Source organism: Eleutherodactylus coqui, chromosome 9, assembly GCF_035609145.1.
Source record: "Eleutherodactylus coqui strain aEleCoq1 chromosome 9, aEleCoq1.hap1, whole genome shotgun sequence".
NCBI classification, from domain to species: Eukaryota; Metazoa; Chordata; class Amphibia; order Anura; family Eleutherodactylidae; genus Eleutherodactylus; species Eleutherodactylus coqui.
Genome location: NC_089845.1, coordinates 151,011,647 through 151,035,336, shown reverse-complemented (window position 1 = coordinate 151,035,336; position 23,690 = coordinate 151,011,647). Strand labels below are relative to the sequence as shown.

Here is a 23,690-nt window from a genome sequence, read left to right as displayed (position 1 = left end):
ATCTGTAAAAGTCCGATCTAGCGAATACATTATTTACCCCACACAATGAAAGACATCATAAATAAAATTAAAATAAATGAATGAACTCCAGAAATGCGCTTTATTGGTCACCCCCGTCTCCAAGATAAAATGCAATAAAAAGCGATCTAAAAGTCGTATGTACTCCAAAAGGGTACCAATGCAAACTACAGGACGTCCTGCAAGAAAATGAGCCGTTGCACAACCATTGACAGAAAAAAAAAATAAAAATTTTTTTTTTTAGATATTTATGAACAATGCCTGAAAAATAAAATACAGCAAAAAAAAAACAAAAAAACAAAAAAAAAAACAAACCCCATTCCCCCCCAAACCCTCTATACGTTTAGCATCGTAGTAATCGTATCGACCCATAGAATAGTTATCAGGTCATTTTTGTTGTAATTTATGCATCGTAGAAACAAGATGCACCAAAAGATGGTGTATTTTGGCTTTCTTTTTTCCTTTTCTCTCCGCTTAGAATTTTTTTACTAGTTTGAGTACATTATATGGTACATTAAATAGCACCATTAAAAAATACAAGTCATCCTGCAGAAAACAAGCCCTCATACAGCGGGTCGATGGATAAAGAAAAAGAGTTACGATTTTTTAAAATGGAGGGAGGAAAAAACAAAAATAGAAAGAAAAAAAAATAAAATGAAAAGCTTGGTCACTAAGGGGTTAAAAGGAGCAGTCTACTTACTATTTGTTCTCACACATCTATACAGGCAACAAAATTCCCCAAAAGAGGCCGGCGTTACCCTTCAGAACTCCTGGCATCATGGCACCCAAGACGCAAGTGCCAGGGGAACGGGTGGCATCCGATTCGCAGGCAGTGGTCACTCAACTTCTGCTGTCAGACTACTATGGGGCTGCAATGTGAGGCAGAGGCTGGTCAAGAGACTACTATGGGGCTGCAACGCTGCATTGTGAGGCAGAGGCTGGTCATTGCTGCTGTATTTGTTCTTTTCACAAAGCTGCACCTGCCATTAAAAAACTTCAAAAAACCCTAACCAGACCGCCCCTTTAACCACACATTAATGGACAATAGAAAGCCATAAACGTGTTCAGGTGCTAAGTGGCATCTTCGGACCACCTTAATGGCTCTAGCGGCCGCTGCTGCAAAGCATTTTCGTGCACAAAGTAGTTTATGGTTCCTCTGATGCGTTTCTGGAATACAACGAAGAGCTGATCTTGCGCTGTGGCCCGCACGCAGCCTGGAGCACAGGGTACGGCCGAGCAGCAGGTTGTGCATCTTTCCCACAAAGCAGCCAGGAAGCACTTCCTGTTAATCCTTCTGCCGAGTGGGAAATGTGCAGCTCATCTCCGTGGCATCATCCAAAGTGCAGCCAGCTTAGGAAAAAAAAGGGAAACGGAAGACCCGGCTTGCAAGTAAACTGGTGCTAGTGACTGAATGTGGAAAGCATGCAATACTTCTAGGACAAATAAAGTTACATTAGAGGCTTATTTAATTCAGTCTTCCAAATTGGGATTTTGGGAACATGCAACACAGACTGTTTAGAAGGCAATGTCCACAGCCCCATATAACAGCCCAGTGTACAAAGGCACAGAGCTCGGAACCACAAGATCTCAATCTGCGATTCATAGAGAAAGAAGTTGAACCAATTAGAAGGGATGCAACCCATGGGGTGCGCCTCGGAGAAGTCTGTCACCAGCCCAGATGTAGAACCAGAGATCCCAAACCTCCCTGCACAGTTCAAGCGGTTGTTCTGTCACATTTTAGTCAAGTTCATACAAGTTAAAACAATAGAGCAAAGGGTCTGTTACTATCCGCAGTGCCCACAATCCAGCGGCTGCAGCATCACCACCCGTTCTTCTGGCAACAAGGCTCACATCCTGGGCACCATGATGCCAAGAGTTTGGAACAGTGGCACTATGGCCTCTAGTTGGCAGACGGCAGTCACCTGACTTCTGCTGTCAAGACACCAGGAGAATCACTGGTGCCAAGGATTGGCAAGTACCCTCAGCTTTACTGTTTTAAACTCCTTTGGATGCAATTATCTATAGGTAACCGGGCAACCCCTTTAAAAGGCACAGGAACACGTCAGTCATCGTCTGCTCATCTACTAGCTTGTGTTAGTATCATTTTTGTAATATACTTGCATTAATAGTTGTGTTGCTTTACCACTGTAAGGCCTCCCTCACACCGGCCTTTTATACAGCGTTTAGCGCTGCCTTTTCAGCCCAGTGCTAAACGCTGTACAACACTCCCATTCATTTCAATGGGGCTGCTCACACAGGGCTGAAAACGCAGCGCCTTGCAACGCTGCGCTTTGACAGCGATGCATGTTCTATTTTAGGACGTTTTCAGCCCTGCGTCGCCCACTGAAATGAATGGGCAGCGGTTTTAGCACTGCTGAAAACGCGGCAACACTTGGGGCCGCGTTTTTGGCAGAGTTAACCGCTCGCCGATTTTCGGGGTGAGGGCTTGCAATAGAAGCCCTACCACGAAAATCAGTCCCAGTTAGACAAAAAAAAAAAAGTAATACTCACCTAGCCGCTGCAGTCCGGTTCGCGCCCGCCTCCGGGCTTCCCCTGCATTCACAAGTCTATTGCCTTAGGCCAGGTTTGAGAACCCCGCCTCCGCCAATAGAGTGCTGTGATTGGGCATCGAGCGTGCCGACAACCAATCACAGCCCTTCATTGACTGTCTCAGCCAATCACGCCGGCAAGCTCTGATTGGCTGAGAGTCAATGAAGGGCTGTGATTGGGCATCGAGCAAGCACCGACAACCAATCACAGCACTCTATTGCCAGAGGCAGGGTTCTGAAACTTGGCCTCCGGCAATAGACTTGGGAGTGCTGAGGAAGCCCGGATCAGCGGCAGAGACCAGCGGCCGCGACCCGGACTGCAGCGGCTAGGTGAGTATTGCTTTTTTTTCCTTTTCAGCATTCTTGGCTGCGTTTTCAGCCGAGCTGAAACCGCAGCCAAAACGGGGCGGAATCTGCAGTAACGTAGCGTTGAAAAACGCTGCGTTTCTGCAAACGCCCTGTGTGAGGGAGGCCTAAGTCACATTTGAAGTGACTGCCACCAGGGGTCTCCCTTCCTGCTTCTCTGCAATCCACTCAGACATTAGGTACAGAGCTTCTATAGTAACAACGACAGACATTTCCATAGCAACATGGGGAGATGCCATTTTCACAGGCTGCAGGCTGACAGATCGGCAGACACCGTCATACAATCTCCACAATCTGTCTCTCATGCTGTTACAGCTTGTGGGTGTGTGCGAACAGACACATATGGGTTAACTCACCACAGTGCAATGCAGCATGGGAAATAAGGGCAAAGAAATCTGCACAGTGGCATGCTACATGCCCCCTGCTTGTAAGGGGATTACAAGCAGAACAAAAAAAAATAAGTAGCCCATTAGTGGCCAACTAGCTTTATTTGCATGCATTTAGAGAACAGCGGGTGGTCTGTTCTCCAAATACATGTATATTGTTCTCCCATGGGCAGCAGCTTGCATACAATGCTATCAGTGGTGCCTGCAGAGAACACAACATGCCATCCTTCTCATGAGGGACGACTTGCTTTTAGGCTGAGCTGAACTCTGCAATGGGCACACATTTACACGCAACGGCTATTGCTCATTCGGATGAATTTTGAGCGATAATTGTTGCGTGTAAATCAGCATTTAAGGTCCGTTTACACACAAAGATGACCACTCAAAAGTCAGTTTGACAGTTTTGAGCGATCATTTTGCATTAGTTACTAATGGGCTAACTAGCTTCAGTTGCATGTATTTAGAGAACAGTGGGTAATCTGTTCTCTAAATACATGTCTATTCTACCGCAGGCTGCATACATAGTTATCAATGTTGCCTGCGGAGAACTCAGCATGCGGTCCCTGACCTAAAGTCAGTGATGAACAAACAGTACATGGTAGGTGCACAACAAGCGTGCATTTACATGTAACGGCTATTGCTCAAAAGCTGCCGTTTAGACAAAGTGTGAGCGATAAATGTTGCGTGTAAATGGGCCTTTAGATAGATATGAAACTTTGCAAGCAGCAAGTCAGGTTAAGGAGAATAATTTAACAAAATAAAACCAGTAAATGCTGTAAATGCCTGGTTAAAAAAGGTGTGCACAATTATGTGTCAGTGGCATCAGAACAACCATAGAGCAATAGGACCTTCCATCTAGAGCACTAGTTAGATTCTAAGACTATGCAAAAGAGAGGTTGATCTCGGGGGGCCTCTTACCAGAACATCACCACAGATATCTCTCAGCTCTGTTTCGATCTTCTCCCGGTATTCTCGAGCCATCTGCTGCTTTTTCTCGCTGCCTTCTGTCTTCTGCTCAATACTGGAGATGACCCTCCAGGACGACCTGCGGGCACCTACTACATTTTTGTAGGCCACTGACAGAAGATTCCTCTCCTCGTTGGACAGTTCACCTCCTTCTTCCGTCACTCGCTTCATGCAGGCGGCCATGTCATCGTACCTCTCTGCCTGCTCGGACAATTTGGCCTTCTGTACCAGCTCGCTTTTATCCATGGCTAAAGGTTCTAGATAGAAGGAGAACAGGTTTAGTGTCAGTGCAATTCGAAGCTCATTCGTGTCATTGCTACATACTGTGCACAACTAAGGCAGACAAAGCCTACCATGTAGATCAGTGTGTTGGAAACCCAATAAAACCTGATGGCTGCAGCCCCTGTTTTGGAGGAGTGAAGGGGTTATACCACATTGTAAGTATCTAATCGGTGTAGGTTTGACTGCTGGGACCCCACCGATCACAAGAACAGACTCCCACCTCCCTCTGTGTGGATGAGCATGTGTGCTTCTGCTCCATTAATCTCTGTGGGACTGCTGAAGAGAAGCACAGCAAAGCGCTGAGGAGACATACCGGATTTTATAGAATAAGACACCATTTTTAGCAAGAAGACAACAAACAACTCTTGCTAAAAAGTGTGTGCGCATCGTGTTCCAATGTTGGAAGGATCCAGCATCGCCAGACCCCTCTGACTACTTCCATAAATCAGTTGCAGAGCAGAACTGCTGTAACTGATCATTAACACAGGTGACCACCTACTCTCCCTGCGTAGCTCCGCTGAGTATTGCAGGCTCGGACCGCCGACACTGCCTCCCGGCATCTGCGCTGTGTATACAGAAGTGCAGTAACGCAGATGCTGGGAGGAAGGGTCAGGGCCTGCAATACTCAGTGGCGACCAGAGCTACGGAGGGAAGGCAAGTTATTTCCTGCTCTACCATAGGTATTCAGGGCACTGTTACCACTAGAAGCCACTACTACTACAGGAACTACTGGGGACTGCTATTACTACGAGGGGCACAATTACCATTGTGGTCATTGCAAATATCCACAACCACTCTAGTCCACCAGGGAAGTTTGATTTAGTATGAAATATTTTAATCCCATTATCTTTTGTCTAAACCCGGGTAGGTCTTAATAGTTCGGAAAATATGGCAAGTGCAGCGTCCGCTCCATGGGACTACATTCTCTGTAATGCAAAGTACTAGCATGCACAGGGACGGACATTTGACAAGAAAACACCAAAACTTAGTCGTTGGCAGCAGATATCCCGGTGTGCCGGCTACCTAGCTCCTCACTAGGCCTCATACAGCACATTATAGGAGCTCAGTGCAGCTTTGTAAATACATAAGGCATATCAATCAGTAAAGCAAACCATTAAAGGGGCTGTCCAGAGTTAGAAGAGCGTGGCTGCTTTCTTCCAAACAGTGCCATTCTTCACTGTGGGTGGTGTCTGGCATTACAACTCTGACCCATTCACTTCAATGGAGCCGAGTTGCAATACCACACACAACCCTAGGGACAAGGATGGCGCTACATTTGGAAGGAGGCAGGCATGTTTTTCTAAGCCTGGACAACCCATTTACATGGAAGCAACCATACAATCAACACCAACTGATGTAGCAAGTCGATCAGCGCTCCGTTATACACGGACATGCCGCAGTTGTTCGCGGGTATCAGTTTACACTGTCAGTGGCACATCCCGCCTACCATAGAGGATGTGCCGCCAGCAGATGTCCATTTACTTCGGTACTGATGTCATCACCATCAAAGGACGCCGTTCGGACATTGCACACGTTCACGGACTGTGCCGCCTCTACAAATGCAACCCAAATGCATTTTGAACTCTCGCATGTACTTCACTAATGAGGTTATACCAAAATCTACAGTGATCCTCTATCCAAAAGGATAGAGGTTTACTATGAAGAGTGGTGGTCTGACCAGTGGGACCATCGACCCCGAGAGCAGCAGACTAAGTGCTCAGCAACCTCCGATGCCGTCATTGAAATAAACGGTGCATCAATGCACGTCCTCCCCTCCATTCATGCGGGGACCAGTCCCATGATCAGTGGGGTCTCAGCAATTAGTCCACCACTGATCATCCACAAGATAGGAGAAAACGTTAGATTTTGGTACAAGCCGTGTAAGAGAAGCTGCATTTCAGTGCTTTTTATCGCCCGACTAATTTACTTTCATTGCCTATTTAAATAATGCGATTTCTGCGGCAGTTTCCTGCATTCATTTCAATATGAAGTCAAACATAAACCGTGCATGCGATCCCATTACAGAAATATCCTATCCAGTGATGTCATCCGAAGCGCTTCATGAAGTTGTGACAGCGGAAGCCGTAGACCTACTTCAAAGGGATTGCTGGAGACAGACAAGCACTTGAACTCTTATCTTAGCAGTGAAAGGGGGTGAAGACAACACGCATACGCAGTCTCCGCTGTGATTTCAACCATGCTGTGTCCTGACGTTCTGGCAGTGGAGGCCAAGCATGTGCGCCTCTGATCCAAGCACTTCAAGACCATTCGAAGGCTTAAACCCTGTTATCGCCTCTGGTTTCAATGGAACGGGTTGTGGCAAGTTGGGGTTACTTGCCTGGGATCTCCTGCTTATTTTTCCCTGCCCAGGGGTGGCAGCACCACAACGATGTCCAGAAACAGGGTAAAGTCCAAATGCTGGTTCCTCCAGCGTTTATTTCAGCATAGGTATTTAGTTTACAAACAGTCCAGCATATCATATGCAACTGCACACTGTTATCCACCACAGTGCTCACAGCAACGCTTCTTCCAGGAAGGCGACTTCACCCCGGCAGGCGATGAGCGAGGGGCCGACTACCCTGTCCGCTCCGTGCTTCCAGGTCCCTCACAGACCAGCACCAGGTCTACATAGACCTCAGGCCTCAATGGACCTAAGCTCCAAAGCTTCAAGTACCCCGAGTTTGTGATGGAGGGGAAATTTAAACGGTGTAGCCGCACCCTAGCAGGTTAACTAAATCAAACACAATGACTGTGCTCAGAGGCCCTCTACAGGCCACTCTTGCTACTGCACTGTCACAGGGTAAATTCACACAAGCGATTTTTGTCTTGGGCCGATCGGGCCAAGTAAATAATGTGCGATTGCAAGATGCAGTTATTAATGGTTAATGTATACAGATCTCTTTTCTCTCGCTTCATTTTCTCCGTCTCACACCATCGGCGAAAGTCTTATTTTTGTGCCATTCTCACACGCGATTGGTACTTGCGTTGTGCAGCACACGGACACCACGAGTTGCGCTGGAGAAACGTGGGCAAATCTCACTATTGGCGTGTAAATACGGCCTTAGAAAAAAATTGCATCTCCTATTTTTGCGTGACTCTTGTTCATCTATGGGAACGTGAGAAACACGCGCCACACTTACAGGACAAGCAAGCTGCATGCGAGCGCGATCACGCCTAAGAAAAACGGATGCAAATCGGATGCAAATCACTTTTTGGGCAAAGACATCAACACAGTTAGTAAAATGGCCATTTTTTCACAGAACTACATTCACTCTTCCCCATGGAGACTAAAGATGCCAAAACCCCTGAACTAAATTAGTAGAACTTCTAAACCAACAGAAGAGGAACCCCAGACGGAATACAAAGACTGACCCCAAAAGACACCAGGCATTAGGCTTTAACAGCGTGGCCATGCGGCTCCTGGCACTTCTCCACCCAGCAGTAAACAGCGCAGCGTCTGCGGTAAACTGATTGGCACACTTCTGTCTGCTTGTGACGGTACAATCACAACATTCAGATAACCAAATCATAGCGACTATTAAGCTCACACCAAGTGGTAATTACACGTCACATTCAGCCGGAAAATACCATTTCACACCAAGATACGGCAGCATTAGTCCATAATATGGATGAAGGGAAGGATAACGCCACCAGTCCACACGCCCTCGTGCCGCTTACAGCTGGCAACAAAGTAATCATTCCTTCAGTCAAATATATCCAAGTACCAGGGGGGCACAAATACTGGGGACCACCGGCCTATCCAAGAATCCAATATAACTGCCGAGCAAGACATAGCCGGCAGTAAAGGAAAGCGGAGGAGATAATGGGCAGGAGATGAAGAAATACTCTAGACTGCCGGCCATGGCACCAGGGGTATAAGCCAAGAGAATTCATTAGGCCTAATGTCCATGAGCAAAATAGGAATCGCGGGGCAGACGCATGGACGATCCGCAGTTCAAGTGGCCCCTAGAGAATCATGGGGCATCGATTTGATTTGCGGATGGCACACACAGAAAGAAAACGCAGCATGCTCCATTTTACCGCGGATGGGCTCCATTCATGTCTATGGAAGCGTGCGAGCCGCAGTACATCTGCAAATACAATGGCGGATTTTAAATTCAATTAGGAAGGTAGGGAATAGGATCGGAGGTGGGGTTGCGGATTTTTTTCCGAACAAGGATGATCCGCTGTGCATTCACATGGAAAAAAACCATAGTAGTGCAGATATAGACATTCAGAGGTCCTGTGAGTTCATATCGTGGACCCCGTATATTAGAATAGAGGGGAACAAGTGGATTTCCATCTACAGAAAGTGTCCATTTAAACAGGAGTCTAACTTTTCACACAGCCTAGCTTATATGCTGAACAGACTTCTGCAGGAAGCACACAGCTCTGTTCCCACTGTAGTGGCCAGGCTTGGTATTGCAGTCTGTATTAACTTCAAAAAGGGCCAATGCCCACGGCCGGATTTCTGCCACGTTTTACGTGGCGAAGATCCATGGCGTTATACCGCAGTTATATGGTTCTATTGAACCTAATAGCTCAATGTTCACGTTGCAGAAGTCTACAGCGGAATTCAGCAGCTTGAAAGAAACCGTGGCATACTCCAATTGTTGTGGGAATACGCACGGCCGGCTTCCATTATAGTTAAAGGAAGCCAGCCGGCACGTTATACTTCCGCTGTAGCACAGCGGAGGCATTGCGTGAATACATGTCCCTGCTCACCACGTCATCCCGCACTGCCGGCGCAGCATGCGCACCGGCTCGAGGGACGGGAATATCGTAGTGGTTTCAGGTGGCGAGTATGTGGGCAGACTGCTGTGCTATTCCGCTAACGGAGCCCGCCATGGGCGTGGGCATGAGAGGCCTTAGGTTCTATTGAACCCAATAGCTCAAGGTTCATGCTGCAGAATTCTGCGCTGCAGAATTCTGCTGCGTGAAGCAAAACACGGCATGCTCTATTTGCCGCAGGAATACACACGGCCAGCTTCTATTGTAGTCAATGGAAGCCGGCCGTCATGCTATACTTCCGCTGTGAGCACAGCCGAAGTATCGTGTGAATACGCGTCTCTGCCCACGTCATCGGCCACAGCCGGAGCGTCTGCACACCGGCCCGGCAGATAGAATTCATGTAGTGTATCTGAGAGGCGAGTATGGGGGGTTTGGGGGCGCCGTAGTGGACTCCGCTGCGATATTCCGCTAGCGGAGTTAGTTATGGCCGTGGGCATGAGACCTACTTTGCCTGCAATAGCGAGTCTGAGCACTGCAGTGGGAACGAAGTTGTCAGTTTCCTGCAAAAATCAGCTCAAGAGCACCAGCCCAACAAATGGCTGATCCGTGGGGGTCCTGGGCAGCAGACCCACGCTGATCTATTGGTGGCCTATCCTGAGAACATCCCATTAATACCACCTTATTAGGCCGCCTGCAGACGAGCGGGTCGGATCCGTCGGCGAGCATTCTCGCCGCGGGACTCGACCCGAGAGCCTGCAGGGACGAGCGCGTACTCACCCGCGCCTGGCGGCCCCGGCTCTTTCATGTGCCGGCTGCCGCGCAGACCGTAGCCGGCGGCCGGGTTAGTGCGAGCCCCGCACAAAAATAGGACATGCCGCGGTTTGTTTGCCGCGCGAGATTTCGCGCGGCCAAACCGTGGCCGTCTGCATAGGAGTGCGTATTGTAATGCACTCCTATGCAGACTTTCAGCAGCGGAAATCCCGCGAGATTTCCGCCCGTGTGCAGGCGGCCTTAGCATAATTCCACATAAATTCATTATAAGCTGCATCTATAGTCCCAAGATAAGGAAAAAGCAAACGGTGACCGGTGGGATTCTATCTTCTGGTGTGATCGGAGAACTAGAGTTTCCATTTAGACTTCCCTAAACAAAAGCTCTGGGCTAAAACTAGTGGAAAAACTTTCCATGTGCAGCTTTAGACCCCCACGCGGACCCCTCCAGGAGGATCTGACTTGTACATACAACAGACACCCGTTTTACTAGAAGACAACACTATCTGCTCCATCTGTGAAACAAGAAGCCATTAAAGGGGTTGTCCCGCGGCAGCAAGTGGGTCTATACACTTCTGTATGGCCATATTAATGCACTTTGTAATGTACATTGTGCATTAATTATGAGCCATACAGAAGTTATCAGAAGTTTTATACTTACCTGCTCCGTTGCTAGCGTCCTCGTTCCCATGGAGCCGACTAATTTTCGCCCTCCGATGGCCAAATTAGCCGCGCTTGCGCAGTCCAGGTCTTCTGCTGTTCTCTATGGGGCTCCGTGTAGCTCCGCCCGTCACGTGCCGATTCCAGCCAATCAGGAGGCTGGAATCGGCAATGGACCGCACAGAAGAGCTGCGGTCCACGGAGGTAGAGGATCCCGGCGGCCATCTTCACCGGTAAGTATAGAAGTCACCGGAGCGCGGGGATTAAGGTAAGAACGCCGAACAGGGGGGGGGGGGGGGTTTGAAAAAAAAAAAAAACCCGTTTCGGCGCGGGACAACCCCTTTAAGTTTCACCTCTTGGAAGGGAACAAATGTTGAAGATGCACCTTGTACTCTGCTCACACAGCGCCGGCTCCCTCCATGACACCCCCACATTACTAGCTGGCGACACATGCAAGCATCGCCCCTCACAAAGATCGGCTGGTGAGGCACACAATTCAGCACATTCTGCACCGAGTCTTGCGTCGGCTTCACAGGAGAGTTTGCACTTTTTGCATAATGAACGATGCTTTTTGTGAGCGCATCAGCGGAATCCACTGCACTGTTTGCAGCCGCAAGGCAGGTTCATCTGCACATCGCAAACAAGCGATTGACATAACGGATCCGTTCCGGAGGTGCTATTTTTCTGCGGAATTCCGCAGTATGTCACGCATCTCCTTGCGCATAGCGCCTGCATCGGTGCACCCCCATTGACTTTGGTGTGCAGATAGACAGAATACACAATTTTCTATATTTTTTGGAGTATGACCAAAATGGGCGTTCTATTCTGTGTGTATTGTGCTCACCAATAAGCCAGTGTAAAGCCAGACTAACTGCTGTCCATAGGAGCACAATTAGTTGGGAGTGTAAGGCCTCCTGTCCACGGGCGTTGTGGTATCCTGCGGCAGAGGAGCAGGAGCCGGCACACAGTTCTCCGCAGGTCAGCCTATCTGACAGATAGGCTAACTGCGGAGAATCGGGGCAATTCGCAGCATGCTGCGAATTGCCGGCTACGAGCGGAAAATCTATGGTAAGCTTCAGCCTATCCACAATCGGCGAATTCACGGCCGTGGACAGGGGGCCTTAATGCCAAAAATGGTGTATAAAAGTCGCACATTTTAGTGCAAGTATTGCTTGTGCAAATAAAATAGCAACTTCTTAGGCCTCATGTCCACGGGGAAAATCAGGCCCGCTAGGGATTCTCCATGGAGAATCTGCAGCGGGTCCCTCCTGCCCCACGGACATGAGGGCTGAAAATAAGAATAAATCAGAATTAACTGACCTCCCGCACGCTCCGGATCCTTCCTTCGCTGCCACGTCATCTTCTCTGCGTCGTGGCCGGATCTTCTTTCTTCGGCCCGGCGGATGCGCAGGATGACGTCGGTGACTTGCCCCGTGCATGCGCCGGCCCGAAGCAAAATGATCCAGCCGCGACTGAGAGAAGATGGCGCCGCGGCGAAGAGAAGAACCAGAGCGTGTGAGTAAATCTGATTTTTGTCTCCCGCGGATCCGGACGGCTTCCATAGGCTTCAATAGAAGCCCGCGGGAGCCGTCCCCGGGGGAGACCCGCATGAAAATGGAGCATGGTCCAGATTTTTTCATGCTCCATTTTTAAAAAAAAATCACTTTTATTGACCATCCGCGGGTATTTATTTACCCGCGGGTGGTCAATGCATCCCTATGGGGGCACGGATCCGCGTGCGGGAGAAGAGTTAAAATCCGCTGCGGATTTTAATTCTTCTTTTGCCCGTGGACATGAGGCCTTAAAGTAATCACTGTACTTTTATACTTATTGCATTGGCCATCATAACACAAGTATAAATCACCCCAAGGATGGGCTCCCACGGGGCGCAATTTCTGTGCGGACTTTCTGAATGGAAATTCTGCCGGCATTTTTTATCGTGGGATAAAGCAGCAAAGTGGATGAGATTTGCAAAAATCTCCTCCAGATGGTACAGAGAAGCCGATGTGGCCGAGCCACGATAAAACCGACATGCCGTGCGGAATTCAAAGCCGCAGCATGTCAGTCTTATCGCCGTTTCTGCTGTGGCCATCTCTCCTCTCTATGTGGAAGGATGACTGCATCAGAATGCAGGCGGCGAAGCCGCTTCTAAACCCGCTGTTCGCTGCTAAAGGGGTTTTGCAGGCAGCATCCGCTGTCAGTGCCGAGATATACCGGAGTTGGAGGGGAAGCCGCTGCTCGAACCCCTGTGAAACGGCCATAGCTTGTAATTGCATGTGCAGCTCACTGAAATCAATGGAAGCTGTGCCAGCAATTACAAGGGCAGCTTCCACTGATTTCAATGAGCTACGCCTGCAATTATGCTAGTCAGCCACTTGACAGGGCTCAGACCCCGGTGTATCCTGCCATCCAGGGTGGGCACGTACTGGAAAACCCCTGAAGTAAAGCTTCTCTAGTAATGGGAAGTTGGGATGTGTGGGGGTGCTGTCTCATGCAACCATAGAAGTCAATGGAGGTGGGAGACAGAAGAACGAACGCAAGGCTCTTTTACATAGAACTGGCATTGAAATGGGTGAAAACGAACGATGAATTGTTCACTTTTATACAAGCGTAAATATTGTTGGCCCGTTCACCAATTGGTCAGTCGCTCTCCGGCACTTGTACAGTGAATGCTAACAACTGAACGTTTCTCTTTTGCACAAGCCAACGATGTATCTGCCTGAACGAGCGAACTAACATTATTCGCTTGGTCAAAGGATAAATCGCCTGATGTAAACATTATATAGCTGTGGCTTCGGAACTAATGCTGAGTGATTGCTTAACAGCTACTGGAATCACATCTACACTGCTCAGTACTTTTCTAGTGTCCTCCCCGATACAATAATGGCTCCTGCACACTGGCGAGCGTGATAACGCTGCGTTTTTTTAAATGCAAATTTCATTAGGACTTTCTAATGTTACAAATGCAACGCAGGAAAAAAAAAATAATAAGTTTGTGCGATGCGTTTTTTAATATTAGAAAGTCCCATTAACATTCGCATTAAAAAAAAAACACAGCGACATTGATGGACAGTGTGCAGAGTCTATATACAAGTGTTAGGACAGTGTCACACAAGCTTATTATGGATACATTTATGCATCCGTAATATGGACGACAACTGTGGGACTGCTTGCCCAAATACAGACTATCATAAGATGCGCTGAGTTCGGGTTGGGTCGGGACTCTTCCATATTACGGAGGCACAAATGCACCTGTAATAAGTGTGAAGCTGGCCAACACCGGCTTGACTCAGGCGGATTTTGAACGGAGGAACCGCAGCAAGAGGCAGTAGTTGAAAAGCTCGCGTTTCGATTTTTCCTTCACACTCGTGGGTATGAAATGTGAATTCTGCAAAACCCAAAACAAACGCAGCATGCTCTATTTTGCTGCATGTTCTGCACGGACGGCCTCCATCAACTTCAAAAGGTGGGGTGGGGGTCGTCTGCACTGCGCAGAACGACCTGTGAGCCTCCGCAGTACAGATAACACGGGCTCGCATGTGGAATCTGCCTCACCTGTGTGCAGCCGGCCTCAGAGAAGAATCTGCAGTGTTTAGAAGACAGCAGTCTCCATCTATCAGCTCAGAGAGAAATGAAAATCAAAGCTAGAGTCTGCAGAATGGGCAAGTCTATAGCATTACTCCTCATGTACATGGCAGCTTATTGTGAGGTCGTCTGAAAGTACAGGTGCCTTTTAAATGCACGCCTGCTCATGCCAGTTAACAAAAGTGGCTATAGTTTAGCGGGTGGCATGAATTATACCAGAAGCCTACTCCATTCACAGCTGGCTTCATTTCTTTATAAAAATGTGTGGAAAGCCCAAGATACCCTTTTGTAGTAATATGTGCACCCCAATACTTTTGCTCTTGCGGGTTCATATAACACCAGCATTTGAAACTTTAACAGTAATAAATTCTGCGCATTGTGCCCAATAACTACCCGGCGGGTAAAGTACGAGTTGCCAGCAGTCGCGGCCGACCCGTGCAAGCAGGTTTATGGGACATTGTAGCGACAAGTTATACATGGAGCCCAACATATCACTTATTTTTGCCTTATGTTTCTTACAATCTCCACCATTTTTATTCCTTTACCCATTTTGCAGCAGGTGTTTCTGCCCAATTCTTGGCGTTTCATGCATGTCTGACGGTTGGTCGCCGTTTAGTTGGAGTACAATTTTAGGACAAATTAATTATTTGACTTTTTATAAAAAGTCACAATTCTTGCACAAGCCCGCTCCAGAGGGAGCTGGCATCAGTTTTGTGGGCAGCTTCATCATAAGACACATAGTTGAAGTATTTTCTGCTGGGTGTTTTTTCCTTCTCCAGGGCAAAATGTGACAAATGTATCGAACTGGTGTGTAATGTTCAATACGTTTGTTGAATTTTGAATATACAGGGGGGAAAAAAAAAACTGGCATAGAAATTAGACCTTAATTATTCCTCATAAGCCAACCCCTTGATGATGTCAGGGCTCCTCTACAGGCAGTGCATTAGAGGGAACCAGTCAGGTTGGCTACACAGTCTGATCTGCAGGTATCCGGTTATAGAGCAGGAGGAGGGTGATATATCGTTTTATAGGAAAGGTACATTCAGTGTAACTTGTATTTTATGCTTCAATGGGTTCAGACTTAAAAAAAACAACAAAAAAAAACAAGTCACCTGACCACTGCAGCCAATCAGAGGTCACAGCACCCCAGTTCTGAACTCCAGGCATCATGGTGCTCAGGATGTGAGCACTGATGCCAGTGGAAAGCGTGGTGACACTGATATCCGATTGGCTGTAGCAGTCATCTGACTTCCGCTGTCAGTACAGACCGGGATGGTCACAGGACCCACTGCACCATTTCTTGGGGGCAGGAGAGAGGACAGTATGGCTTCTTTTTTTCCCCCAAAGTCAGACAACCCCCCCTTTAAGAGTCCAGTGGGTGGTCTTAGTGATTTGACAACTTTCACTCTACGACCAACCACTACACCTGTATGCACAAACACTGACAAGTACCGCTCACTGGACTCTGTCAGCCCCATTGAAACGAATGCAGCCACAGCATGGCCTAGCCTGCAAAGCAGCCAGAAGCCTTGGGGAGAAGCCGCAACAAGTCGCCCCGTTTTTTATTTTTACCCTGTGGAATCATCAGGCCCTGTGGGAGGAGAGCTCCAGCACTTTGTCCCCATGCTGCCTAAAACATTTCAAGGGGTCTCCGGCGTGAATAATCCGTCCCGTAGCCCTACTAACCAAGGCCCGCGGGGTATTATTGTATCTTGTCACCACCGGAAGTGTGGGTGGTGACAAGATACAGGCTGCTTGACAGCCTGGACACGTGCCACGTTTTTAATTGGCTGCAGGGCTGCCTCCCACCCTGCTTGGGCTCTCAGGTCCTGGCACTCAGTAAGATTGGCTTCCCCAGCGGGTTCTACGGCAGCAATAGCAGCTTCCCTGGTGGCCTTTCTGCACTGGCAGCATGTGGGACCAGAGAGGACTGGCGGAGACAGAGGAAACTGCGGTGGCGCGGTATCGGAGACTTGATAGCACATCGCTGGGTGAGACTGAGGAAAGAGGATGGGGAGGCTGTGGGGAAGGCTGATTGGGAGCAGGGACACTGCAGTAAGACTGCACAGGACAGCGCTGGATAACAGTGAGGGAGGAGACGCAGAGGAGGGCTGCAGGGTTAGGGGACAGCAGTGGGTGACAGTGAGGGAGAGCGAGGGTGCGGCGGCATAGGGGAAAGGCTGGAGGGGAGTTTAGGTTAGCAGCATCAAGAAGCCGCTGTGCCATGGGGGAAGCCGCTCTCAGTGAGTGCTAGGACCTGAGAGCTCGAGCAGGGCGACGCAGCCCTGCAGCCAATTAACTGGGGGCGTGCCCCGGCTGTCAAGCAGCCTGTATCTTTTCACCAAACACACTTCCTGTGGTGACAAGATACAATACCCACCCGCGGCTTAACCTGCGCACCTTACTCTTCTTCCGGCCAGCACTCCACCTGCAGCCTCTTCTTCCTCCCAGGACAGTCATCTGCCGGCTCGGACGAGCACTCAAAGCCCCTCCAACCTGTTACAAGGTTCTGCGATCGCAGCAGCGTGCCGTGAGACAGGTGATCCCCAATTACCATCTCCCAAAAGTGGAAGGCTTGTGCCAGAATGATGACCGACCAATGAATGGATTGACACCACTTCATTCATTTCTGCGGGGCCAACAAGAGATAGCCATGCACTACACTCCGTTAAATGTCTGTGCCAGTCAGAGGAATGGAGGCACTGTGCACATTAGCGACCAACTGCTCCATTCCCTTACAGCAAGGGGAGCTTCCATCTTCAACTGTGAAATAGGGGGGGGGGGTCCCCATTCTAGTAAATCGGTGGGCGTCCCAAGTGGTCACAACACCACCAATCTATCAGCTTTCATTTATCTGTCCGATGGGTGAAAACACGTCCTATAACCGGAATACCCATTTAAGCATAAATTGAGCAGGTATTAATATGAGTTATATAGATTTTTTCCCACACGCTATATATCTCCTCCTGCTCTATAACAGGCTGCCTGTAGAGCAGAATGTATTTACAATGTGTCAGGTTGCCATTAAGAGCGACACCTTCGTACAGTCCTAGAAGTTAGGGTGTGCCCACGTGGTACGCCAAGGTAAGTATCGCAGAAGAACTTGTGCGAGGCTGGTCGCCATTAAAAGTTTGATTGAAAGATGATAGTTAATTTATACAATGGCCAATATTGGTGGTCTGGGCCAACGACAAAAGCACTGAATCAGTGTTCCTACTCTGGCATCTTCGAGGACCTGCACCCCGTCTAACATCTGTTTTAGTAAATGCTTATATTCCCACCGATGACAATTCTGACAATGTATCACAGCTCTGCACCGTTCCCTCTGTTCCTCCCGAAAATGTATGAACAATTGGGCGTTACCATCCCCTTGTCCAAGGAGGCGTGTCTCTAAAGCCTAACATCAGCACCAATTGGACAGTGTCAGCCTGTTGGCACCCCCCCCCCCCCCCACCAACTGGTAAGGTCCAGCTGTGAGTCTATTCATATAGCCTCGGTAGGATTAAAGGGGTTCTCCAGTGAAATACTATTGATGTGTAGCAGAAAATGCCCTAAAAGCACGTGATCAGAGAGTATAGTAAGCACCAGTGATGGGCGAGTGGTAACATTTACATAGACTTCTATGGGAGAGCATGAGGAGAGTCAGATATTCGTGCCACACGCCGACTAGAGGGAATACCGCTGGATCACGGCAGGGGGAGAGTATTAAATACCACCTCATCCGGCTCCCCGCCTCGTCTTCTAACAGCCCTATAACCCAAGTTTAAGGTGCTGTGGGGACATGCCCGGTTCCCTTTAAAGGGGCGGTCCGGTTACAAAGGAATTTCAAAATTAGTGCCAAATAACTGAAAACTAAAACAAGGGTCCCCCTCCGTCCTCAGCGCCACCCCCAATCCACCAGTCTGTTCATAGCAAAAGTCGAGTGACTTCTGTCTGCCAGTCACAGGCTGCAGCGTCACCAATCTGAACGCCTGGCATCATTGCACCCTGTGAGTGCTGATGCCAGGAGAACGGGCGGCGACACTGGCCTCTGATTGGCAGGCAGCAGTCACCTGACTTCCGAGGCGGGAGAAATCACAAGGCTGCAGTGCTGGATTGCTGGGGCCGAGGACAGGTAAGTACCTTTTCAGTCACGAACAATCCCCTTTAGTGATGAGGTGATCGCTTACACACGATAAACCTGACTGCTCATTATACTGTATTAAAAGCAAAAAAAGTGTGAAAAAGTTTATAAAAATGTGAAAAACTAGTACATCAATGCTGGCGGCCATTCCTGGAGAGCCTGTGCATAATACAAGCAATGGGCAAGTTCACACCTTCCTTATAACCAAGAGGGGGACGTACTTGAGGATCTACACCCATTGCATGTATAAAGGCTGTCTGGAGGATGCAACCATGTATATTTACTGTATACTCCGCATTCACCTCCGCTTGTCACACAGTCACTACAGGCACCGGAAGGGTTAAGCCAGCGGTTAGCGCTGGGCACACACCACAACCTACATGTCATTTCCACCCTTGCCGCATGTATGCTTTCCCAGGCTGTGCCCGCTTCTATGCCCGCACATGATTAATTGCTCTGCATGGAACAAATGCATAACCAAAGCTCCCCAAAACCCCCAGGACAGTCTAAACTACTTCCCCACGCTGGGTGTATGTATGCATTTTAGTCCCTCGTATCCTCAAATCCCCTCCAATATCCCTAATCCAGGGACTGATCTACATATACCAGCCAGCAGAGGTCATAGGTCAGCCAATCCACTAAAGGGTCAACCCATCCACCTACGGGGAAGCGTGCGGGCGTCATCCAGCTGCCGCAAGCTCTTCTACATGTACAAACAGGAACCGAAAGATTACATCCACCCCGCCCCGCGAGCGGCCCGGCTACCTGGCGGCACGTCCTTTATATAGAGGGGCACGCTGGAAATCGCTCTACAGGACGCCTAAGCGAGGTTCTTCCTGCAACGTCATCCAAGGCTGCGGAAGGTGGTCCCCCTGTAAGGTGGGGGGCTGTGACAAGGATCAGGAGGGCCCCACCCCAACCAGCTGGTGTTACCTGTTTGCAGCCAGTCTTACTAGGCATCACCCCGACGCCCTCGTTTTATAGCAAGGGAGGCGACTAATTGTAGATGCCAGACAAATCACCCGCAAGAAACAGGGAGAAATAGGATGCCACGGCGGATGGCGCTGCGCGGGTTAACGCACGGCTCCCCTTACACAAGGTGCTCCAGACCCAGCATGCCCCCTACGCTCATCAGACCCCCCATTACCCATCTGGAAACACTTAAGACATTAACATCCCCTGAAAGGAAACCAAGACATGCATGCTAAGACAGACCCCCTCTTCCGGGAAGCCTCGCCGCCGCCGACCGTCACAATCCAAAACCTGCAAGGCATTATTACCCAGCGAGAACACCTCCCTTCCCAAGGATGTGGAATGTGCGGGGGAGGGGCGACGCAGGTCTGGAGGAGCCGACTCTCAGCCGGTCACTGCATTGAGCAAATTCCTCATCCTAAATCCATAAAACAGCGTCACTTGCCCAGACAGCGAGGCATTGTTCCTCGCCTGCAAGCCGTGCAGTACCGCCGCCTACTACCACCAAATATAGGGCTATCCGCCGTGTACCGAGGTCACCGTGACCTTAATCCCTTCGCAGGAGGAGATCAGGCCCAGTCAGTGCCCGCATGTTCTGCAGCAGGGATGCAACCGTCCCCCGATGCATCAGCGGCGCCAGCGCAGCCGCTGCTCTCCCAGAACAGGATTCCTTTGTGAGGAGGAGGAGGGTGTGGGGGGGGGGGATGTGCTCAACCTTTCCAGGGAATATGGCCACTGTCACCTTGTCTGTTCGCCACTGACCCAGCAGGGAGGATGATCTCGCACTACAGAGACACCTCCCTTCCTCCCCGGGGACACAAGGAGGAGGCGGCAGCGGCGATGGCGGAGGGGGCGGCCTCACCTGTGCTGCAATGTCTGCAACAAAAAAACTGCATCAATGCAACATGGGGGAGGGTGCATGCAGCCCCGTGCAGCGTACAGCGCCGTGCATCCCACCGGAGGGCGATGAATGGAGGGGGGGGGTTATCATAAATCGGTGTCTGCAGCTCTGCTTCCGATCGGCGCAACCGATTGCTTAATTGCAACATAAGTGGAACGATTTGCAAAATGTTGCAATTTATAATATGAACCACAAAAAAAATAAATAAGGAAGAAAAAAAACAAAAACAAAAAAAACGAAGAAAAAAAAAAAAGTGATGCGATCGGGGCGAATCTTCCCGTCTATGAAGATCCGGCAGGCGATGAGATCAGCCGAGCCCCATATATGGGGGTGGGGGAGGAGGGAGGGTCCGCACTGCTAACAGAAAGGAGACATTCTGGGGACAATGGCTTCCTTTTGCTCTAAATGAAGGGGAACTACAAGTCCCAGCAGCCCTGACAACTAGAGCTAGGCATGCTGGGACTCGCAATGATAAGGCTAGGCAAAAAAAAAACCCAGCAGGGATGTACAATGGGAAAGGATGGAGGAGAGAGAGCCCAGCGCGGCCCCAGCCCCCTCCCTGCTCGTGAACAATGCTTCCTCTCCGCCATTACCCGGGCCTCCCCCGCCCTGTCAGGCTCAGCCCCTGTGGAGGGGATGCCTCAGCCCCGCTGCCGGTACCTGTGTTAGAGGGGAGCACGGAGAGCTGCAGCGGGCGGTCGTCGGGTCCCCGGGCGGGTGAATGCGCGTCTCTCAGGCTACTGCCGCTGGGAGAGTCCGGTCTCTTCCGAGCGCTCAAAGCTCTAACCGATCCACGGGGTTTCCTCCAATCGCTGAGCAGGGGCCGGGGAGTGACGTCAAGCGCTGCTATGGCAACCGCTGACTGGGTGGCATAATCACCGCCTGCTCGCGCCCTCCCTTAAGGCCTCGGGGGCGCGCGGCTGTGGAGGGTGGGGTGCTCGTGCCCGCCGGCCTGGCTGCACAGTCACTCTGCTGGCCCTCAGTGCTCGCTTCTCAGGGAGAGCTGGTGGCCATTGTCCTGAGGAGCAGCAGTAGTAGTCGTGTGATAAGGGGGCATTGAAGTGAAGGAGGGACAACCCCAATAATAAAGGCAACGCCATATTTGGTTCCTTAGACAGTCATGTACATTGGGGAGGGGGCAACACATTCCAGTCACCGCCACCTGTACGTGAAAGGGGGATTCCCCGTCTTGTGAGGAAAAAATAAGGGTCATCTAATGTGTAATTCACACGAGCGGAAATCACATCCGTGTGCTGTCCGTGTGGAGGGCCGTAATGGTTCATGAGGCGAATCGCGCAAATTATTTTCCGTCCGCGTGAAAAAAACTGCATCGCGCTGTTCTGGTCCGATTAACGGACAAAAATTCCCATGCGAATACTACAGATCGGGGAAATTGGGACAGCAAACGGAGGGCGCGAGGGGCCGTGAGGGGTGCAGTGTCATGGGGGCCTGAGAGAGCGTTATTAGTGATAGGGGCATCAGGGGTATTACTGAAAGGGGGCATCAGGGGTATTATTGATGAGGCATCAGGGGTATTACTGAAGGGGGCATCGGGTATTATTGATGGGGCATCAGGGGTATTACTGAAGGGGGCATCAGGGGTATTATTGATGAGGCATCAGGGGTATTACTGAAGGGGGCATCGGGTATTATTGATGGGGCATCAGGGGGATTACTGAAGGGGGCATCAGGGGGATTACTGAAGGGGGCATCAGGGGTATTACTGATGGGGCATCAGGGGTATTACTGAAGGGGGCATCGGGTATTGATGGGGCATCAGGGGGATTACTGAAGGGGGCATCAGGAGTATTATTGATGGGGCATCAGGGGTATTACTGAAGGGGGTATCAGGGGTATTACTGATGGGGCATCAGGGGTATTATTGATGGGGCATCAGGGGTATTACTGAAGGGGGCATCAGGGGTATTATTGATGGGGCATCAGGGGTATTACTGAAGGGGGCATCAGGGGTATTATGTATTATTGCTAATGCAGCATAAACAGAGGTGCTTTTACTGAGTGGAGGGCATGAAAAGCAGCACCAGCATTTCACTAGTGTATGCGTATTTGCACGCGTACGAGCACCACATATTTGGGGAACGGACTTTGCTTTTTTTGCACCCGCGTATATTCTGCTGGTTTTTTTTTTAACAAAATCAATGGGTTCTTCCGACAGCTGTTTTTGCGCATGCTAAATTTGCCCGCACGATACACAGAAAATAGTACCCGTTAATTTTAATGGGTTTGTTCTCAGTTATGTTTTTTGTGTGCGCGAAAAAAATAGGGCCTCTCTTTTCCTGTATATTTGTGCACCAAAGGCGCCATAGAAGTTTACGGGAGGCGCGCCAAACGTACGGGCATGCGTAAAACACTGCGCAAAACAGTGCAGAAAACAACACAAGTGGACCTCATTAGGCTAAATAGGCTTTTAAATCAGGGCAGGAGTGTTTTGCACGCGCATATACGGTATGACCAGGCCCTGTATGCGCAAAAGGTACAGTACTATGCGCCGATACACGCAAATTAAAGTTGTTCTCTGTATAAATATGTTGCACTGAAGCATGCGCATTTGCACATACGGTCGACTGAAGGAACCCTTAGGCCACTGTCACACATTCCAGCGTTTTTGAACGCATCCCATCATTGTGATGGGTGATGAGGTACGTTAAAAAACGCAAAAACGTGCAAAGATGTCTGTGAAGCCCCTTTGAAATCAATGGCAGTGTTGTACCGCAGTTAGCGCGGCGCCAAAGATGTCGCGCTAATCATGGTAAAAAGCGAAGAGTGTGAGAGTGGCCTTACTGTGTGCGGTTAATTTACTACCTTGGGTAGTATGGATGGAGAGATTGTGTAGAGGTGTGGAAAATGTAGAGAGGGTACTGGAAAAGCAACACAGATGTCTGCATGTCAAATTTTGTAAAGACACGTTGTGACAAGGGGAAATGATCATGAGTTCTGGGCCAGATACAGAAAAAAAGGGAAAATGACAACTTCAATCAAGAGGATATTACCTGAATACAACGGTTCTGTAATCACATGGTGGCAAAAATCTACCATGTGAACATACCCTAAATATTCATGTTTCGAGGGTTGCCCCAATCAAAATTTTGCTATGTAGACCAGCCTTTTCTAGTAACACCCATGACGACCAATAATGTAACATCTGCAGCTACATCACTTTGGAGCGCAGTAACGCGAGCAATCAATAGGACTAGAGGCGTAACTTGAAGCTCCTGGACCCCAATGCAAAACCTGTAACAGGGCTCCCAACTATAATGCTTTATTCATAGTACTGGGCTCCCTATATTGAGAAGAGAGGCGTTATGGGCCCCCTAAGCCTTCTGGGCCCGGGTGCAACCGCATCCCCTGCATTCCCTATACTG

The 23,690-nt window shown here is 49.5% G+C and overlaps 1 protein-coding gene across 1 annotated transcript in view; it reads right to left on the bottom strand.

The window, feature by feature from the left end:
* Positions 1-21,101, bottom strand: part of YWHAZ (tyrosine 3-monooxygenase/tryptophan 5-monooxygenase activation protein zeta) — a 40,705-nt gene extending 19,604 nt beyond the window's left edge. The window contains exons 1-2 of the mRNA XM_066578636.1: positions 20,968-21,101; positions 4,238-4,542 (exon numbers count right to left, since the gene is read on the bottom strand). Of these exons, the coding sequence (XP_066434733.1) occupies positions 4,238-4,531 (294 nt within the window). The 5' untranslated portion in view covers positions 4,532-4,542; positions 20,968-21,101. The remainder of the gene's footprint in view (positions 1-4,237; positions 4,543-20,967) is intronic.
* Between the last annotated feature and the right edge of the window lie 2,589 nt (positions 21,102-23,690).